Genomic DNA, 18,104 nt, shown 5'->3' on the forward strand with positions numbered 1-18,104 from the left:
AGGCCAGGGTCCTGGGTTTAATATTACCACTGCAAGCTATATATTTAATATTACACTAAAAAATCAATTCGTTGCTACCATGTAAAAACTATATGATTTACTTAGCGCCACTATGTTTTTTTGTAGTGACATATTGGTCCGATTGGTCTGTGTAAAACATGCCTTACTATAAATAATTCCAAATAAGTGTTTTTATAAAAATCAATTACAATGAAATATTAATCAAATATTTAAAAAAAAAAAAAAGGGGGTTGTTATTTGAGCAAAAACAGGTAATTTTACTTTAAGGGCTATAAGCACGGGTTAAACTTAACCAATCGTTCAATCGACATATAAATTTTGTATAAACATTGAACCAATTTAAAAATAAAACTGAACAAATCCAACAGAAAAATAAAAGTCACCCTAATATATAGGTAGGTATGCACTTTTTTAACAACTCTGTCAAATGTCGTTTCTCTCTCTACTTTATACGTATACTCCTCGTGGTTAACACAATTTGTTTTAAGAACTTAAACTAACAATAATCTTGTATAGGTATCGTAATATTATTTCTACTGTAATTTGTAAAACGTCAACACTTGTAATATGTGTATATTTTAATATTTTGTATGGTATGATAAGATTAAATAATTATTTATAAGAATTTTAAATTAGCCAATTATACATTAAAGCAATAGAGTACATGAAATTAAATTAACAAAGAATGTGGTATGTTTTTATAATTGTTCATAAAACAAAATGGCATAATAATAATAAATATTTATCTACGTCTTTATAAACAAATACACAGTAAATAAATCACTATGGTCAAAAAGAATTTAAGAGTTAAATAGGGTACAGTAAATATATAGTGTAGATCTATAGAATGGATCGAATTAGTTTCGCTGTAATCGTCTTGGATAGAATCAATTGCGTATTTTTTTTTTGAAACGGCATGTCCACAGCATCTACAGTAACCAAATTGATTTAATTTATATTTTGAAATCATAAATAGCTTAAACGAACCGTTTGTTTTATTATTGTATAGTCATCTAGAAATTTTATTCGAAATGATTTTTTTTCTTATGAAAATTAACTATTCTGAAAAATCATCAAAACAAACCACTATACAAATTATATTACTAGACATAATCTTATATCCGAATGATTATAAAATAAAAATACTAATTCAATAATTAATAATGATAATTAAATTAATCAAATTAATGACACCAATAATTATACCGTAAATTACAAATTATGAATTGTAACAATATGGTATCTATCAAAATTCGATAATATAAGTATATTGACCTTTGTAACTATTTTTACTGTAAATCGTATATGAATGTTAAACTAAAAAATATACTAAAAATGATTAAATTTGTTATTTATTTTTATTATTAAAACAACACAATTACTTTATCAATAAAGTATATAAATTATTTATTTTTATTTTTAAGCAATTGTACAAATTGTATATTATATCTTTGAAATGAAAAATAGTCGTATCTAATTATAAAATAGCTGGTTAAGTATTCAAAAGTAAATTTTTTTAGTTAGATAATACTAAATCGAGAACTAATATCGATGATAGAAATACGAATGATTAAAAAATAGAAATACCAAACTTCAATTATATTACTTTGTTTAAAATTTAAATTTGCAAGTAAAAATACAATTGCTAATTGTTATAAAACATAATATTTTATGTACCTATACTGGCTACTACCTATTAGATACGTATCGTGTATTTTTATATACTTATATGACAGTTATAATTTTTTCATCATAAGAAAATAATGTTTACAATCTGTGCTGAGTACCTAGGAATAGCACGCTACAATAAGTAAACATGATAATTATTAATTACTATTTACTATACATTTTAACAGTGAAATAATATGAAGACGAAAGTCAACTAATGACAAAACCCAACGTGATATATGAGTTTAGGTTAATAAATCATTGCTATATTTTTTCTTGGGTCGATGAGTGGGATTTATTGGTTATGATGAAATTGGACGAAATTTGCAATACAAACGAGTTAATATGGAAATGTAGTTAGGAGTAAAAAGATTTATAATGTTTATTGGATAGTTGGTCAACTGATTCTATTTTGAGATCAGTGTAGTATGTAGTTAAATACAAAACAAAATGCAGAGGTTTTCATAGAGAGAATGATGAGTGGTTGATTGGAATGCTTGTATAGTACGAAATTGGAACGACATGGCCACAGCCCCAAATTTGAATCGCATATATTCATATGGGACCCAAAAGAGATTTGTACATAATACGTTTGCAGCAAATTAGGAGATTTGATTTTAAAATTAGACGAATTAGATGTATTATAATCATAAAAATATGAAATATAACCTATGCAATTTATTTTTCCATTACTTTACCTACCACGGACGTTCGGAGTTTAATTAATTACTCTAATTAAAATAATATTTGTTTATATATAAATTATATATATTTATATTTAAATAATATATATCTTCAGTTCATTATTGAATATGTATTATTTTTACTATGTATGTCTTATTATGTATAAATACATATATTATATTTATATAATATAATATATAATTATAATTTTTATATATTCATGTAAATGTCCTTATTTTATTTGTTATAAATTGTAAATATCCAGTTTAGAAATATGTAACTAATTTTTAACCAAGTTAAATTACCTTTTTCTTATTTAACTTGCGGGTTGAAAAAAAAACTAAAATGATTACGTATTAAATCATTTCAATAATTTAAATTTAGTCGTCTAGTGAAAATGTCTAAATGTTTGTAGTATAAAGTACTTACTAATATTGCCTATACATTACGCCGTACAACACATTATGTAAAGAACTAACCAGGTCACGGAAATGATCAATTCACCTATATCTAATAAAATAACTTTTCTAGTTTTTACACATATAATTTAGTATAACTTTTCTTGTTTCACTTTATAAGCTTTAAATTGTACATGGAAATGTTGGATTTAACTTAAATAGCTATTAATAAATATTAACAAATATTTTAGACCTTTTTAAATATAATCTCGATTGAGAAATTTAAACATAATGAATTAACAATTATAATTTATAACTAAATTTAACCATAAAACATTGAACTGTCTATGACACATAATTAATGGTTATTTTATGGCAATAATGCAATATGTATTATACTAGTCATTACTCTAAATAAATGATTATAGATTAAACAGTTTAACAATAATTATAGCAATAGCTTCCATCAATATGAAACTTATCTCTATATTCAGGTAAAATCACTATGATACTTGATAAGACATAGAAGAATCTTGAAAGCACATGTGTAGTAAACAAAAATAAACCCAATTCATATATATATATATTATAATGTATATAATATATTAGCTCTGCTTGACAATTTTATTCGCATAACATGTATTTTAAACATTTCAAATTAAATAATATTTTATATTGATTATCTCAACTTAGTGTTAAGATAGTAACTTAGTTACTTAGTTTTAAAATAAAAAAATTGACTAGTTCTTTGCCTATAACTCTATAAGTATATCTACATATAGATTACGTATTGAATTACATCATAGTTTGTACTACACATTTGCGTCAACTTATGATTATATGTATATCAAATAACATGAAATAATGCTAATCAAAAAAATAAACACAATTTATCTTTGTAATTTATAAATAAAATATGAGAAATTAATAATTGGTTTCCTACCAATTCTATTGAGTATTGTTCATTAAACTAAATTATTTTTGTTATAACCCAAATGAAAATATTTTTCCTAATTCAAATTTTAAATTGAATTTAATGAATACTTTTAGTTGAATTGAAAACTGTTTATTAATATATATTATTATACAGTGAAGTATACATTGAATTTATATCTATTGTGTAGTTAATATTTATACTTCATTTATGGTATCATTAAACATAATACAAATTAATAATAAGCTATTATTTAATTTCAATTCTACTTCTTTTGTAAAAAAAAAAAAAAATCATTTATTGACAACAAATTATCTTAGTAGGTATAAATATCAATAATACATATATTTTTTTTAATATTATTATTTATATATTTATAAGTAACTAATGAACTTGTCAAAACAAATTTGATAAAATTACAATTGAATAATTTTTATAGACCGATGTTAGGTAAATACTATTGAAAAAACTATTAGTTGGATAAAGCTTGTTTTTCATTCTGCTCTTGGTACTTCTTCATTCTATGTTCAAGTTCAGGTCTAAAATGTCTAATCAGCCCTTGTACAGGCCATGCAGCACCATCTCCAAGAGCACAAATTGTATGCCCTTCAATTTGCTTACTAATTTCCCACAACATATCAATTTCTGAAGATTGAGCTTGCCCGTCAACAAACCTATACATAATTTTGTTCATCCAATTGATTCCTTCACGACAAGGTGTACACTGTCCGCATGATTCATGTTTATAGAACATAATCAAACGAGCAATAGCTTTTACAATATCAGTTTGCTTATTCATTACAATCAAAGCTGCTGTTCCTAAACTAGTTTGAGCTGCTACCAACCCATCAAAGTCCATAATTGCTGTTTCACAAACATGTTTTGGTATAAGTGGTGTTGATGAACCTCCAGGAATTACAGCCAACAAATTATCCCAACCACCAATAATACCACCAGCATGTCGTTCAATCAGTTCTTTTAATGGAATTGACATTTCTTCTTCGACGGTACATGGGTTGTTTACATGGCCAGAAATATTGAAGAGCTTAGTTCCGGAATTTCTAGGTCTTCCAAGACCCAAGAACCATGCACCACCACGGCGGCAAATGGTAGGTGCAACAGCTACTGTTTCAACATTAGATACTGTAGTGGGACAGCCGAAAACTCCGACATCAGCTGGGAAAGGAGGCTTCAACCTTGGTTTACCTTGTTTGCCTTCAAGTGACTCAATAAGGGCAGTTTCTTCTCCACAAATGTAAGCACCAGCTCCTCTGTGTACAAATACATCAAAGTCATAGCCAGAATTGCACGCATTTTTTCCTATAAGACCAGCTTGATATGCTTCGCAAATAGCTTGTTGCAAATTCGAAGCTTCATTGTAAAACTCTCCACGGATGTAAATATAAGCAGCACAAGCTCCCATTGCTCTGCCAGCAACCAAACATCCTTCAATCAATTTATGTGGATCGTGTCTCATAATTTCACGGTCTTTGCAAGTTCCGGGTTCCCCTTCATCGGCGTTAACAACCAAATACTTCGGGCGACCATCAGACGGTTTGTTCATAAAACTCCATTTCATACCAGTTGGGAAACCAGCACCACCACGTCCCCTCAAACCGGAAGTCTTAACTTCATTAATAATGTAATCTGTACCTTTTATCAAGATTTCTTTTGTTTTGTACCAATCACCGCGTTTTAACGCACCCTTCAGTTGCCAGTCATGACGTCCATACAAATTAGTAAAAATCCTGTCGGAATCTGATAGGTTACCGTATGAAGCTTTTAATTCTGGTGTGGGAGCTGCTGCAGTAGTGTTGCGACGTGTCTGTAACGCATTTTTAAACGCCAAACTCTGTAGCCCTAAAGCTCCGCCATGACCTTTGGCCACCAGATTTGACCTCACCAAAGCTGAGCCGTTCATTTCTGTCGATAACTGTAAAATGAAACCAATAAATAAAACAAAACGACTATGCAAAAATCGAACAAAGCCGATTGAATAAAAATGTACGTACCTTACAAGCTGGTAAAAAACTTGTCGTTTGTCGAAAGTAGTAAATTATTTTTGCTTTTCAATTGCTCCTTGTTGTGAAACAGTGATATGACGATAGTGTTATCACTTTTGACGTTCCGGTTAAACGAACTGGACCGCGGTTACCGTATAATAAACGTTATCACTTATCACTCAACAAAATGTTCTTTCATTGCTTTTAATTTTTATCTTAAAGATGTAAAATGTAAATTGAAAATTCATAATTCCTGAAAATAAAACGTAAACAAAAAACAAACCTATTAAAAAATAAATAGATGTATCATAAGAGTTGGTACTACGTACCTACATAATATCAATAACGTATCAACGTAAAAAATGTTGACCAATAAAAATACAAATTGAATACAAATTACTTGTTTCGACAACTGTTATGCAATCGGTTCGTGGGCGACCGTGGAGGGAGCCGCTGCGCTTCCATCATTTACCGTCCAGTGATCATGATAAATTAACATACAAGTATACAACAAGGTGTTCGTTTTCATTACCAATTTAATATGATGTATAATATCCGATAAGACGGCAGAGATTTGATACCGTCGAAATGGGTACTGTTTGATTGTGACTTACATAATATTAAGTAATGAATTAATAACACCAGTGCGTACGGTATTATAGGGTATGGTGTCATTTACTTTTTTTTTGCTTCCTCGGTTTCTCGAGTAGGTACTCATCGTTTCAATTGACTGTTTAATATACTTTCGTCAACTTTTGTGCAGGATAGTCGACAACAACAATGGTTGAAGTAGCTGATGTGTGCATAACCAATTAAAGCTTTTTATTACTGTAAGCCTTAAAAGTTTAGATACTTGAACAATTTGATGATATTAAATATTATTTTGTACATTATACATTTCAGGGTGTTGGAAACAAATATTAATCTGGAATATACCTGTGACTTGAACTTATTGAAATATGTTTAATGTAAGTAGCTAAGCTATACATTTAAAAAATTAAAATTACATTAAATAATGAATTATATTTTACTGAAATATAATACATTATTATTTATTGTCAAATTCTAAAATTTTAATAAATCACTGATCTCTAAAAATAATGTTTTAAATACTGATATTAAAATGAACTTTTAAGATTTTAATGCAAATAGTTTTTATCAGTCTTATATTCATTTTTAAGTCAAAACATTGACATAATAATATCTTTGTGAAATGCCTTATTATTAATATCCTAACGAAGCTAATATTAAGAAAGTAAAAATTATGTATTTATAAATTACCATTTTCAATATAATTGGTACTACATAATATATAAAGTTAAAACCTTATTTTTTAAGATCAATAATAAAAAAATTTGCATATAGGTAATGTAAAATAATATATTTTTAATTATTGACTCTAATTTTTGTTTATTTTTTTAGGAACTCCATTTTCCAGCCATGTTCAAGTATTCATATATTTATGCTATTGTATTCTTGGACTTAATCAGCATTAGCCTTATCATACCAGTATGGGGCACACACTTACGATCTTTAGGCGCTAGTCACTTTCATATAGCCTTACTAGGTTCTACATATTCATTTCTACAATTCTTATCGGGTACACCAATTGGCGCACTTAGTGATCATTATGGTCGAAAAATTGTACTTATTATTACTATATGCATTTGTGCCATAGCATATTTCCTACTAGGCTGTGTGAAATCGTTTATATTAATAGTATTGATTCGCATTCTTCAAGGATGTTTGAAACACTCACAACTTTTATGCAAGACATTAGTTAATGACCAAGTACCAGCTGATCAACAGACTACAGTTTATGGGCGAATGAATGGATTTTCTTCCCTCTCATTTGTTATTGGACCAATTATTGGTGGTCATTTAATGGAAAAAAGTGAAGGATTTTATAGCCTAGCGTGTTCTACTTCAATAATATTTCTAATCAATGCTTTAGTCGTTTATTTTACGGTTCCCAACACAACTGTTCCAAAAAAAGAAAGAAAAAGTGCATCACCATTGAGCGATTTAATGGAAGTAAATTGGAAAGAATGTTGGCCTGCTTTTTCGCTGAAAATGTTAGGTGCTGCAGCGTTGTTTGCATATTTTAGTACCGTTGGTCTTGCTATGAATGAAAAATTTAATTTATCCCCATCAGAAGCTGGTTATACTGGTGCTTTACAAGGACTTACAGGCGGCATAACTGGATTTGCAGCAGGAAAAATAGAAAATATAATATTTCCTTCTAAAAATCCATTTACTAAATGTTTTTATTCCTTCATAATGTTGGGTATAGGATTTGTTAGTTTAGCCTTAGCACCAAATTTAATTATATTTATGGCAGGTATGATTCCAATCAGTGCTTCAAGTACACTCATAAGAGGATTTAACAATGAAATAATGTATGAACAGTCCTCATCTGATCATAAAGGACTAGTTGCTGGTGCAGGAGCTAGTGCTGCAGCAATAGCAAGATTCTTAGCACCAATTATATGTGGATTTACAATGGACATGTTTGGAAATAACTCTGGATTTTTGTTATCTGCATTGTTTTCATTCACTGGAGCAGTGTTGTCATTATGTTTAACTAAGAAATCAAAAACTCATGTTGAATAAGTTATAGTATGTGGAAAACACAAATACTTTTTAACTATGGCAAATTATAAATACTTGGTTTGCATTCAAAATATATTGATAAAAAGAAAGTACTGGTTTTCAAATTAAAAGATGCTATTAGTTTTAGTTATTATTAATTATATGTGTATATAATATTATTGTTGTCTATATTGAGAATTATTCAAAACAAGTAAACTATATATGATACTATTTTTCTATTATTTTGATAATGTAGGTTCTAAATTGAAAATATCTATTTGTTCAATTCAAAAATTGTATTGTTATTAATTAAAAATTAAATTTTATGTGTTATACAGTTTAATTTTTCACTTCAATTTATGCAAAATATTTTAAATATCTAAGAATGGTTATATTCTTTATGTGTTTTTTAAACTAACTACCTATAATAATATAACAACTAAGAATGTTTACATGGGTTATTTAAAATTGTAAGTGACATCATCAATAATTATACGATTTATTTAAGTATGTGTTATATTTGTCTAAAGTATATATTATAATTACTTAGCTTTAAGAGGACACTATGCCCGTATGTGTTGTTTTCGCCTTACAAACACAACATGCAAATTTGTATTCAGTAGAGCCAATCAAATGTTATCTTTAATATTAGAATAAATTGACTTGACCTATTATCAAAGTTAGAAATAAGAATATTATCTGTGCTTAAACTTTGGCTATTTTTATATTAGATATGAACATTTTTAACTTGTGATATTTACAATTCTTACATCTACAATTAAAATATCAAAAAAGCCAGCACTTAAGCATAAATAATTTGTTTACCTTCAACTTTGTTAATAAGTCAATTTAAAGCAATTGGTTCTATTGAAAGCAAATTTGCTATTACATATGTTTGTAAAACAAAGACAACACAGCAGGTGTGGTGTTGTTTAAACTCCATAAACAATGTAGATAATATAAATACTTTTAATTTATAATTTTTGTGATAAGTAATGAGTTAATCATTGACACAAAGTTTGCCGTTTACGCATCATTAATCTGCTAGGTAAAACATTTGGTAAGTTGTTTGTGCATTACATAAGAATAAAATAGTAGTGAATATTAGTTTTAATAAATGGATGATACAAGCATATCTCATGTTAAAAAAAAAATTGAATAGTAAATAATTTTGTAATTTTTTTTTTAATAATTAATGAATCTAGTCAAAATTAGATAATCACATTTTATTTTTATTATTTGTATAACAATACTTATATGTAAGTAGTGTATATGTAAGGTCATTCAAAACAATGATGCACAAACATCTTAATGATATACATTTTGTGTAGATTGTATTATTTTATATACCATTAAAATAAATACACTGGAAAACAATAATTGTATTAATAATATTTATTTTTTGAATATAATATATTATAAACATATTCTAGTTGAGAGCGTTAAATTTTTCTAATAAAATTGTATTACCTACCTCTTAATACATAATATTTACCTCGAGAATAAAAACTGGCCATTTAAAATAACTACTATCATAATATTAATAATATACCTACTACCACACTACTACCTACTAATTGTGTGTAAGTGTAAACAAACTTTTTATTTGGTAAATTTTAAATTAAAAACAATTTTTGTTTGTTTTTTTATTTTGATAATGTTTAGTGCATAAACTTCCGTCAGTAAAGATTACTGAAATAAAGATAAAAAAAAATAGTAAAAATATAATTTATTTTCAAAAACTTAAATATTTTTGTAAATTAACAGTGTATATTATATATAATAGGTATACTATATTAATGGTGTATCCAGTTAAATGTATCACTCCGTATATTCTATTCAGTACTATTCCATTTCTGTTTCAGTACACAGAAGGTCCTGAGTAGCAATTGAAAAAAATGTGATTATCTACGTAAATTGTGATTTGTGTCAAATAATGAATAGGTGTACCTAGCTACCTATTAGAAGCAAATTTAATTATCATTTTAGATATTAAAAAATAATAATTATGACGACTATCAACAAACTATATAATATAATACAGAGTGACGTACTTAGGCAAAATAATAATATCTGGCGACTATTTTTTTTCTTATAGCTGTTATTAATTAAGCTGTAAACCTATTAAACAACTGAATTAACGCCCCTACTTGAACTACGTGCTTATATATTTTACTAAAATTATTTTTAACATTTAGTATTTTTTGTTTTTATATTGTTTCTACATTATAATTTTTGAACGGACAAATTAAAATAGATTATAAGTAATAAATATATCTACGACCAGCTAATCATATAAATCACTAGTTCCCAAACTGGGGAGGCGCAATCAGTTACTACGAAACTGTCCAAAAAAAAGTGATGTCAGACATTATATTATTAATTACATTATGTATTTTTTTTATTTACTATTATTAATATTTTATATTAATTTATTACTATAATATTTCGCCTTAATTGACTGTTACATTTTATTATTTAGTATTATTTATATATTATAATTATTATCATCAATAAAAAAGTAGTCATTTCGAATATTGTATAGTTTATTTTTAAAGTACACAAAAAAAGTTGATCGATTTTTTCAATTTATAGGAGGGAGCCCAAGATTTTTGAAAATCTACAAAGAATAGAAGAGGAGGTGGGGAACCACTGATATAAATATTAATTATTTCAGGGCACAAGTTCTGTAAACTACGTATACTAAACATATAGGGTCAAAATATGTAATATATTACCTACCTAACAATTGGTAAATAATTTTCAATCGTAATATTAAAATTGAGTCAACTACCTATGTACGTAAATACAGTTCGGTACATAAACATAATAGTAGTACATACCTACACGGCTACACAATAGATATCATATATTTACTCACTTTAAATAATTAGAAGAATTGAGTCGATCGACCGAGTCAATAAGACAAAAGATTCAAGAATAAAAGATGTTAAGATATTCACTAAAATAAAAAATTTGGCTATGTATTTTAGTTCATTATGATAATAATAGATATTTGTTTTAAATTGTATACCTATATGAATAGGTATGTTTTGTAATTCATAAAAGTGAAAAATCATAATAATTGATAACGATAAAAAATAATAAAAAACATTTAATAGGTAGGTACGTGTTTGGTGCACTGTTTAAAAATAATAAACAAAATTATAATAGTGATGACTCCCGATTTTATTTTGGTCACTTATAATATAGGTAATATACTCGCATATTTATATCTACAGGAATAGTAGGTATAAATTATAATTTATTTTGAATGGCCGTAGCCATTTTCCTCCAAAAATGAGATACCGTTTTCCTCCAATAGTCCAATATCCATTTTCCACCAATAAGAAATTAAGAATAAAATAATATTTATGTTTCATAGAAATATAATAAGTAGGTAGTTACATAAATGATCAGCAACTATTTGTTTAGTTTTATTTGTGCATATTAGATACAAGGTACCCTAGTAAAATACTAATGGGCAATTAATATTAAACAACGTCACCAACGTGAAAATCCATCTTCTGATTTTGGCTTACACATTAAAAAATAATTGTAATTTTCGTGAATTTTCAAAGGTTTTCCACGAGATCACTTTCCATTAATATCACTATCGCTTTTTCAGAAATTTAAAAAAATAGAACCTGAGAGAAATACAATAGCGTGAAAAACCATAAAACACAATCAACACGATAGTTACTTATCGACGTAGAGTTCGTTCACTACTAAAAATATAGTGTAATACGCTAATACTTATCCCGGGTTTTAAACATTCTTATGTCTGTTGTACACAAGTCTGTATTTGTATCTGTACACAATACATAACAAATGAGTGATAACAAATCCGTATGTATCTGCGTTGTACATTTTTTAATTAGATTTAATCGAACACAATATAACATTACGATTTACGATGTTATCGAATGCTACTCACTCACCTTATAATACGGTCCACAACAATAGTGCCGGCTTAATATAATATTTGAAGGAAAATAGAATCCAACCTTTTTTTTGTTGTGGTGGGGGAATATGAACCCGTCCGTAATAATATATATCTTATATAGGTAATAGAGTTTATTACCTCACCAATAGCACATAGGTATTTTAATTAGCTCCTACATATAGCATATTATCTATTCTATTACCTATACATGACCGATTATTTAATTTGTAACTGTGACCTGTAAAAAGAAAATATTGCCACTGAATAATATGTTGTATTATACAATCACAGATGTTCAATAACATATTATTATAATCGGAAAAGAAACATTATCTATAAACAATAAACATATCATAAACCTATATGTGGGCTATATGTATATGTAATGTTAATAAAATACATTTTTCATAATTTAATTTTTATGGAAATATGATGACTAAGTGAAATAAAGTGCATTGCAAATGAAGAAGGCATAAGAATATTGATGATTATCGGTTTTGTGTTACGAACGCACTTACGTACTTAATTAAATAATGTCCAGTCATTGAAATATAATTAATGCTACAAAATAGGTCATTACTATCACTACCTATATTAAACGAGATCAAGCCACTTTTTCACTTTTATATACTATACTATAGTACATTAATATTTAATACTTTATACATTGATAATTATAATAATTATATATATATATATATATATATATATATATATAATATATATATATATAGTGACGTATATAGGGGGGGTTAGTGGTTCAAACCCCCTGAAATGTATGGTTGGTACGGAAATAGATTTTGATTGTATAATTAATTGGCATTTAAGAATAGACATTTTTTTTTAAACCTCCCTTAAATTAATTTCTATATACGCCATATATAATATATAAATAATTTATGTATTATTGTTATATTGTGTATTAATTAGTAGGCCATATTGCCCATATTATTATGTACTTATTGTACTTGTACAGTACTATTTGTGTTTGTAGTTATTGTATACATTTATAAAAATATTAATCTCAATAATATTATTACTTTATAATAAGGTCTTGTAAAATTAATTAAATTATATAATATACAGTAAAATAGTAAATCCATATGGGTTACTGAGATTTCTGCCAAGAATTATTTACGAATCATGTAGGTACAACGTAACAATTACGTGTGTTACGATACTAAAAGAAATAAGAAAATATTCTTAAATTCTTATCATTATATAATTACATATCATATAATATTATCGATTATAGGTACCTATATAGGTATAAATATTTTAAAATATTATAAAAAATAAAATTCAAGTAATAATAATACACCTAAGTCAAATAATACACTTATATAATTATAATTACTAATATTACTATAGTTTTTAAAAAATCATATAAATTAGGTATCATTTATCATAGATTATCAGTTCAATTTTAACGATTTATTGGACTAAACACTACTAATATTTAATAAGTAATAGCTGAATCTCATAAGTAATATTATTTTTTTATGTCTTTATAACAAATACTATATATGGCTGTGATGTAATTTATTTTTCTGTCACCGACGACTATCGCTGTATATTGTACTGTTGTACAGTTTTCGCGATTATCTATAAATTGCGTAGCACTATTCCATGTTAAATTACTATAAAATAGGTCCTTGGATCTTTGGGAGCTGTACCTTTGTGCAAAAAATGGCTGTACAAATTATATTTTGGTGGAAACGTAGGTATGTAATAGCTAGTGATCTATGGAATTCGATGTTAGATGTTATATAGACATATAGTATTAATAAAATAGTAATTTTATTGAACTTATATTATTATTATTACTATTATTGCTTAATTATTATCCTAATATAGTAATATAAAAATTATTTCAATATATTATATAATTTATATAAAACAAATCTTATTAAATAAGTTATTAAATCTTTTAATGGTATAGAAATTGTTTTGATGGAAACGAGTATTGGTGAAATGGTGGATAAGGGAAAGATACATTTTTGGTAGAAACTTGTAACGCCCATATAAGGCTATATTAATAGACAATAATAATATGAAAAAGGTACTATATACCAAATACTAACATGACAGTAAAATATTAGATACTTGGCGGCTTAGGCATGTCGAAACACAATATATACACAAATTAAAACGCGATAAGAGTCTTATGACAAAACAAGAGTGATATTTAACTGATATCGGATCGACTTCGTGAGCTGTACAATGTCAAAACCATATTATCAATTTATCATGACACGCGCATCTTCTGTAAATACGAAATTCGATAGTGCGCTAAACGGTATGTCAGTTATACGGTTTATATTTACGTTCCGAGTATCGTAGCCCGTAGGTAGGTACGTATGTATATAAAACCCAGGACGCGCCCGAATATAGACGTATACCGCCAAATACACTCGTCCGAGTTGCATCGCGAGAAAAAAATGTCGATCGACAGGATTTCAGTCGTTCTGGTAGTGACAATAATTGTTTCGAATACGGTACGTTTGCTTTTCACGATATAACACGATGTTTTGCTCACATGGGTATATGTAGATGACTTATATATGTACAATAATAATGTTTTTTCATCGCAACATTTTACGTGTTACTGCCTATATGCGATCGTCAAACGAAAACGACGACGAGTGATCGAAATTATTGAGATATCGTGTAAGCTACAACTTATTTTTTTTCAGGTCCACTGTACTGTTTCGACTTTGCCCGCCACGAGTACACACACGGCGCTGCATGATGAATTGTTAAACGTCCTAAAAAAATTTCACTCATCGTCATCGGGCACGGATCCGGAAACGCCGGTGACGGGTACCACACCGATTTCGCCACATTCCGGTCGGATTTCGATTATGCATTTCCCCGGGGCGACCAGTTCCTTCAACGCCGATCAATCGTCTAAATCGTCGGCCAATCTCGTCGGCACTCCTAATCCGTTAGTCCCGGGTGTGCTGCACCAGCCTGCACCGTTAGGCCTCGACCTGCAGGTGCCCGACCGCGATTACAACCAAATGACCGAACCATCGCAATCGCAAGCACTTCTGCAGTCACGAGGACTCGGAGGAAATCCGCTTCCTGTTTCCGTTCCGCCGACGATCACAGACCCAAAAACATCACCCACCCATATGCCACCAGCATCGTCCCATTCCCCGAACCCGACCCTGCAGAAAATAGAGCCCGTCAATTTGTCACCCAAATTCAACCAAGAGCTGACAAAACTGTTGGGCGATTTGCGGATGACTCCCGGTACACTGCAAGAACCGGCTGCAACCCCGGGTCAAAATCAAATGATCGCCCCCGGTCAGGCTACTCGTTCTACGGAATCTCTTCAACTACATTCTCCGGGTTCACCGACCTCACAGCAGCCCCCCAGAGTCCAGCGACCGATTCTCGGCCCGAATCAGACGCCGCTAGACTATTTACTGAGTCCAGCATTCCCGATGCACCAATTAAATTCTATAGATCGTCGACCACTGTCTACCAATAAACAACGTCCAAACTTAGAGTTTGTAAAATATTTGCTGACTTTACCTCGATATCAACAAGCTTTAAACGAATTGATTGCAAGTCAATCTTCAATTCAAACGTAAAATATACGAATGCGTTAAACATAAATTATTATATATATAATTAGGTATATTATTTAATCGTTTTAAAATTGTCTTATTAATTTTTAATAGTTAATAGCCCAGCTCTCTGTGGCTATCTTTTAACTTATTTAATTTATTCTATAAGCTTATTATATAATTAACTTATGTAAATTTTACGTTATATTACATTTAAAATATGCGAGATATAATACGATAAATATAATTGACAATAATATCTAGATTTTTTTTTTTGTATACAAAAGTTATTTACTTAAACAGTGCGAATCAGTGAAATATAACCTATAGATATAATAATAAATTGTATATATGTAAACGATTCATTGATAATAATAAATGGTATCTAATTGAAAACATTTAACATATATTATAGTATAGACTATAGATAATATATATAACATAATCAGCATTAGAGCAAATATTTCTATAAAACAACTTATCAAACAATTTTATTTAGCTTCAAAAGATAAATAAATAATATTATAATATAAGTATACTATTCAAAATGTCGTATAAACAATATAATTTATATTTTATATTTATAACATACCACATTATACATTTTACAAATTAAACCACTAAGACACTAAGTGTGCAGAAAATAAGAAATATTGCGTATTATTACATTCTCAAAAAATTATTTAAATTTGCGTTGAGTTTTTATAAATATTAATTAAATAATATTACCTATTTATGTGGTATACTCCTAAAGTAAATATTTTAATATTTTTGTTTGTTTGATGAAATCAGGACCAGCAAATATTGTGAATTCGCAGCAAAAGGTGAAAAGCCTGTGTAACTATCACGCGCACATATCTATTAAATTAAACATCGCGATTTAACATCATACTTTGATAATTTACACTTTACAGTAATGCTGTTTGTTCGCACTGTATTATCGGCCAAATGTAAACTCCTACACTAATAACCTTTTAAAATTTTTACCTGAAAATCAAAGATATTGTAATCTCCTAAATAGAAATTTTTCCCCTTTAAAAAATAGGGTAATATTACTTAAATTCACGATTTTGAAGTTGAAAAGCTCAAAAAGCTCAAAAATATCATAACTTGAAAATAATAAATATATATTTATCAAACAAACGTTTGAATAGAGCATATTTATACGCTGTATGATGATTCTCGAAGGTTGGCTTATATCCATATTATATACTATAGTACTATACTATACGTTCATATCGGCACTTGCAGTACAAAATGTTTTAAATAGATCAGGCATCAGCGATATGGTATCGAATATTGTCAAATAACGATAAAACATGATAATCTCGTCTGTATTGCAAATTTCCGAACAAATTGCTGTTTATTGCCGATATCGTAGTCCGCTCGTAACTGTATAACTGCAGTGTATTGTTTGAGTTTATTGTAGTGAATCATTTGCGTCTTCCACCGTTTGTGCAGTAAAGTTAGTCACAGACAGACAAAAACAATTTCTAAATATCAATTCATACTTAATCAAAAAAACAAATATATACGAGGAGAAATTTCACGTTTTGAGTTTATCTCAAAAGTATGCCATAAAAATATACGTAAATGATTATGACTAAGTTTTGTTTTATTGAATTTTTTATTATTTTTTTCAAAAAAATTTTTATTTTAAGCTTAAATGATTTTGACTATTGTTTTATTATATTTTTCAAACAATTTTTATTTTATGTGTTAATATATTGCAAGACTGATATTTTTTTACAGCTAGCAATAGGTACGAGCGGTATTAATTTTTTGTAGGAGTTAACACTATTTTTTGTAGTTGTTTACCATTCCCCGTATTATCAACTATCACTCACAAATAATCATATTCATAATTAACCTTTTTTGACCTTTATTTATGCACACAATATCTTATATGCATTTGGTATAATAAGTATAACTAAGTGATATCAACAAACATAGAGAGAGATTAAATCACGACAACACAAACCTAACTGCCAGGAATCGGTTAAAATAGCCAATAGGTGCATTATTTGCGAGGATGTTTATTGTTTAACTTGTTTAAGTAATTAATAAAATACTTATATTGCAATAATGAATGTATAATCTTATTGCTACACCTCTGTAGACATGCAGTTACTTTACCCTTTACCTACAAATTATGTTTTTTCATTCATTTTTTAAAAATGTACTAATTCTAAATACACTTTAATTGTCTTTAAGAATATTACAATATGTACTTTAAAATATAATATTGCACTTAAACATATATTTGTATGTATAAATATG

At 28.0% G+C, this 18,104-nt stretch overlaps 3 protein-coding genes across 8 annotated transcripts; 2 read left to right on the forward strand and 1 right to left on the reverse strand.

Annotated features, from left to right (window-relative positions):
• Positions 1 to 3,940: 3,940 nt before the first annotated feature.
• Positions 3,941 to 5,953, reverse strand: LOC132919305 (NADH dehydrogenase [ubiquinone] flavoprotein 1, mitochondrial). Its single transcript, XM_060980761.1, has 2 exons — positions 5,718 to 5,953; positions 3,941 to 5,638 (listed from the first exon to the last, which is right to left on the reverse strand). The coding sequence occupies exon 2, from the start codon at positions 5,624 to 5,626 to the stop codon at positions 4,178 to 4,180; it is 1,449 nt and encodes a 482-aa protein (XP_060836744.1). The 5' UTR covers positions 5,627 to 5,638; positions 5,718 to 5,953; the 3' UTR covers positions 3,941 to 4,177.
• LOC132919306 (major facilitator superfamily domain-containing protein 9-like) lies at positions 5,918 to 9,727 on the forward strand. Of its 6 annotated transcripts, none has more exons than XM_060980765.1 (4): positions 5,918 to 6,414; positions 6,472 to 6,538; positions 6,612 to 6,676; positions 7,131 to 9,727. In XM_060980765.1, the coding sequence occupies exons 3-4, from the start codon at positions 6,668 to 6,670 to the stop codon at positions 8,319 to 8,321; spliced, it is 1,200 nt and encodes a 399-aa protein (XP_060836748.1). In that variant the 5' UTR covers positions 5,918 to 6,414; positions 6,472 to 6,538; positions 6,612 to 6,667; the 3' UTR covers positions 8,322 to 9,727. The 6 variants fall into 6 exon arrangements, with proteins under 6 accessions (XP_060836748.1, XP_060836749.1, XP_060836750.1 ...); XM_060980766.1 differs by having other exon boundaries at positions 5,918 to 6,371; XM_060980767.1 differs by having other exon boundaries at positions 5,918 to 6,300.
• Positions 9,728 to 14,570: 4,843 nt separating this feature from the next.
• On the forward strand, positions 14,571 to 16,220 carry LOC132922870 (uncharacterized). The gene is made up of 2 exons (XM_060986591.1): positions 14,571 to 14,744; positions 14,943 to 16,220. Exons 1-2 carry the CDS (start codon positions 14,607 to 14,609, stop codon positions 15,846 to 15,848), a joined length of 1,044 nt encoding a protein of 347 aa, XP_060842574.1. The 5' UTR covers positions 14,571 to 14,606; the 3' UTR covers positions 15,849 to 16,220.
• The last annotated feature ends 1,884 nt before the right edge of the window (positions 16,221 to 18,104 follow it).

The sequence above is a fragment of the Rhopalosiphum padi genome, chromosome 2, assembly GCF_020882245.1.
Source record: "Rhopalosiphum padi isolate XX-2018 chromosome 2, ASM2088224v1, whole genome shotgun sequence".
NCBI lineage: Eukaryota > Metazoa > Arthropoda > Insecta > Hemiptera > Aphididae > Rhopalosiphum > Rhopalosiphum padi.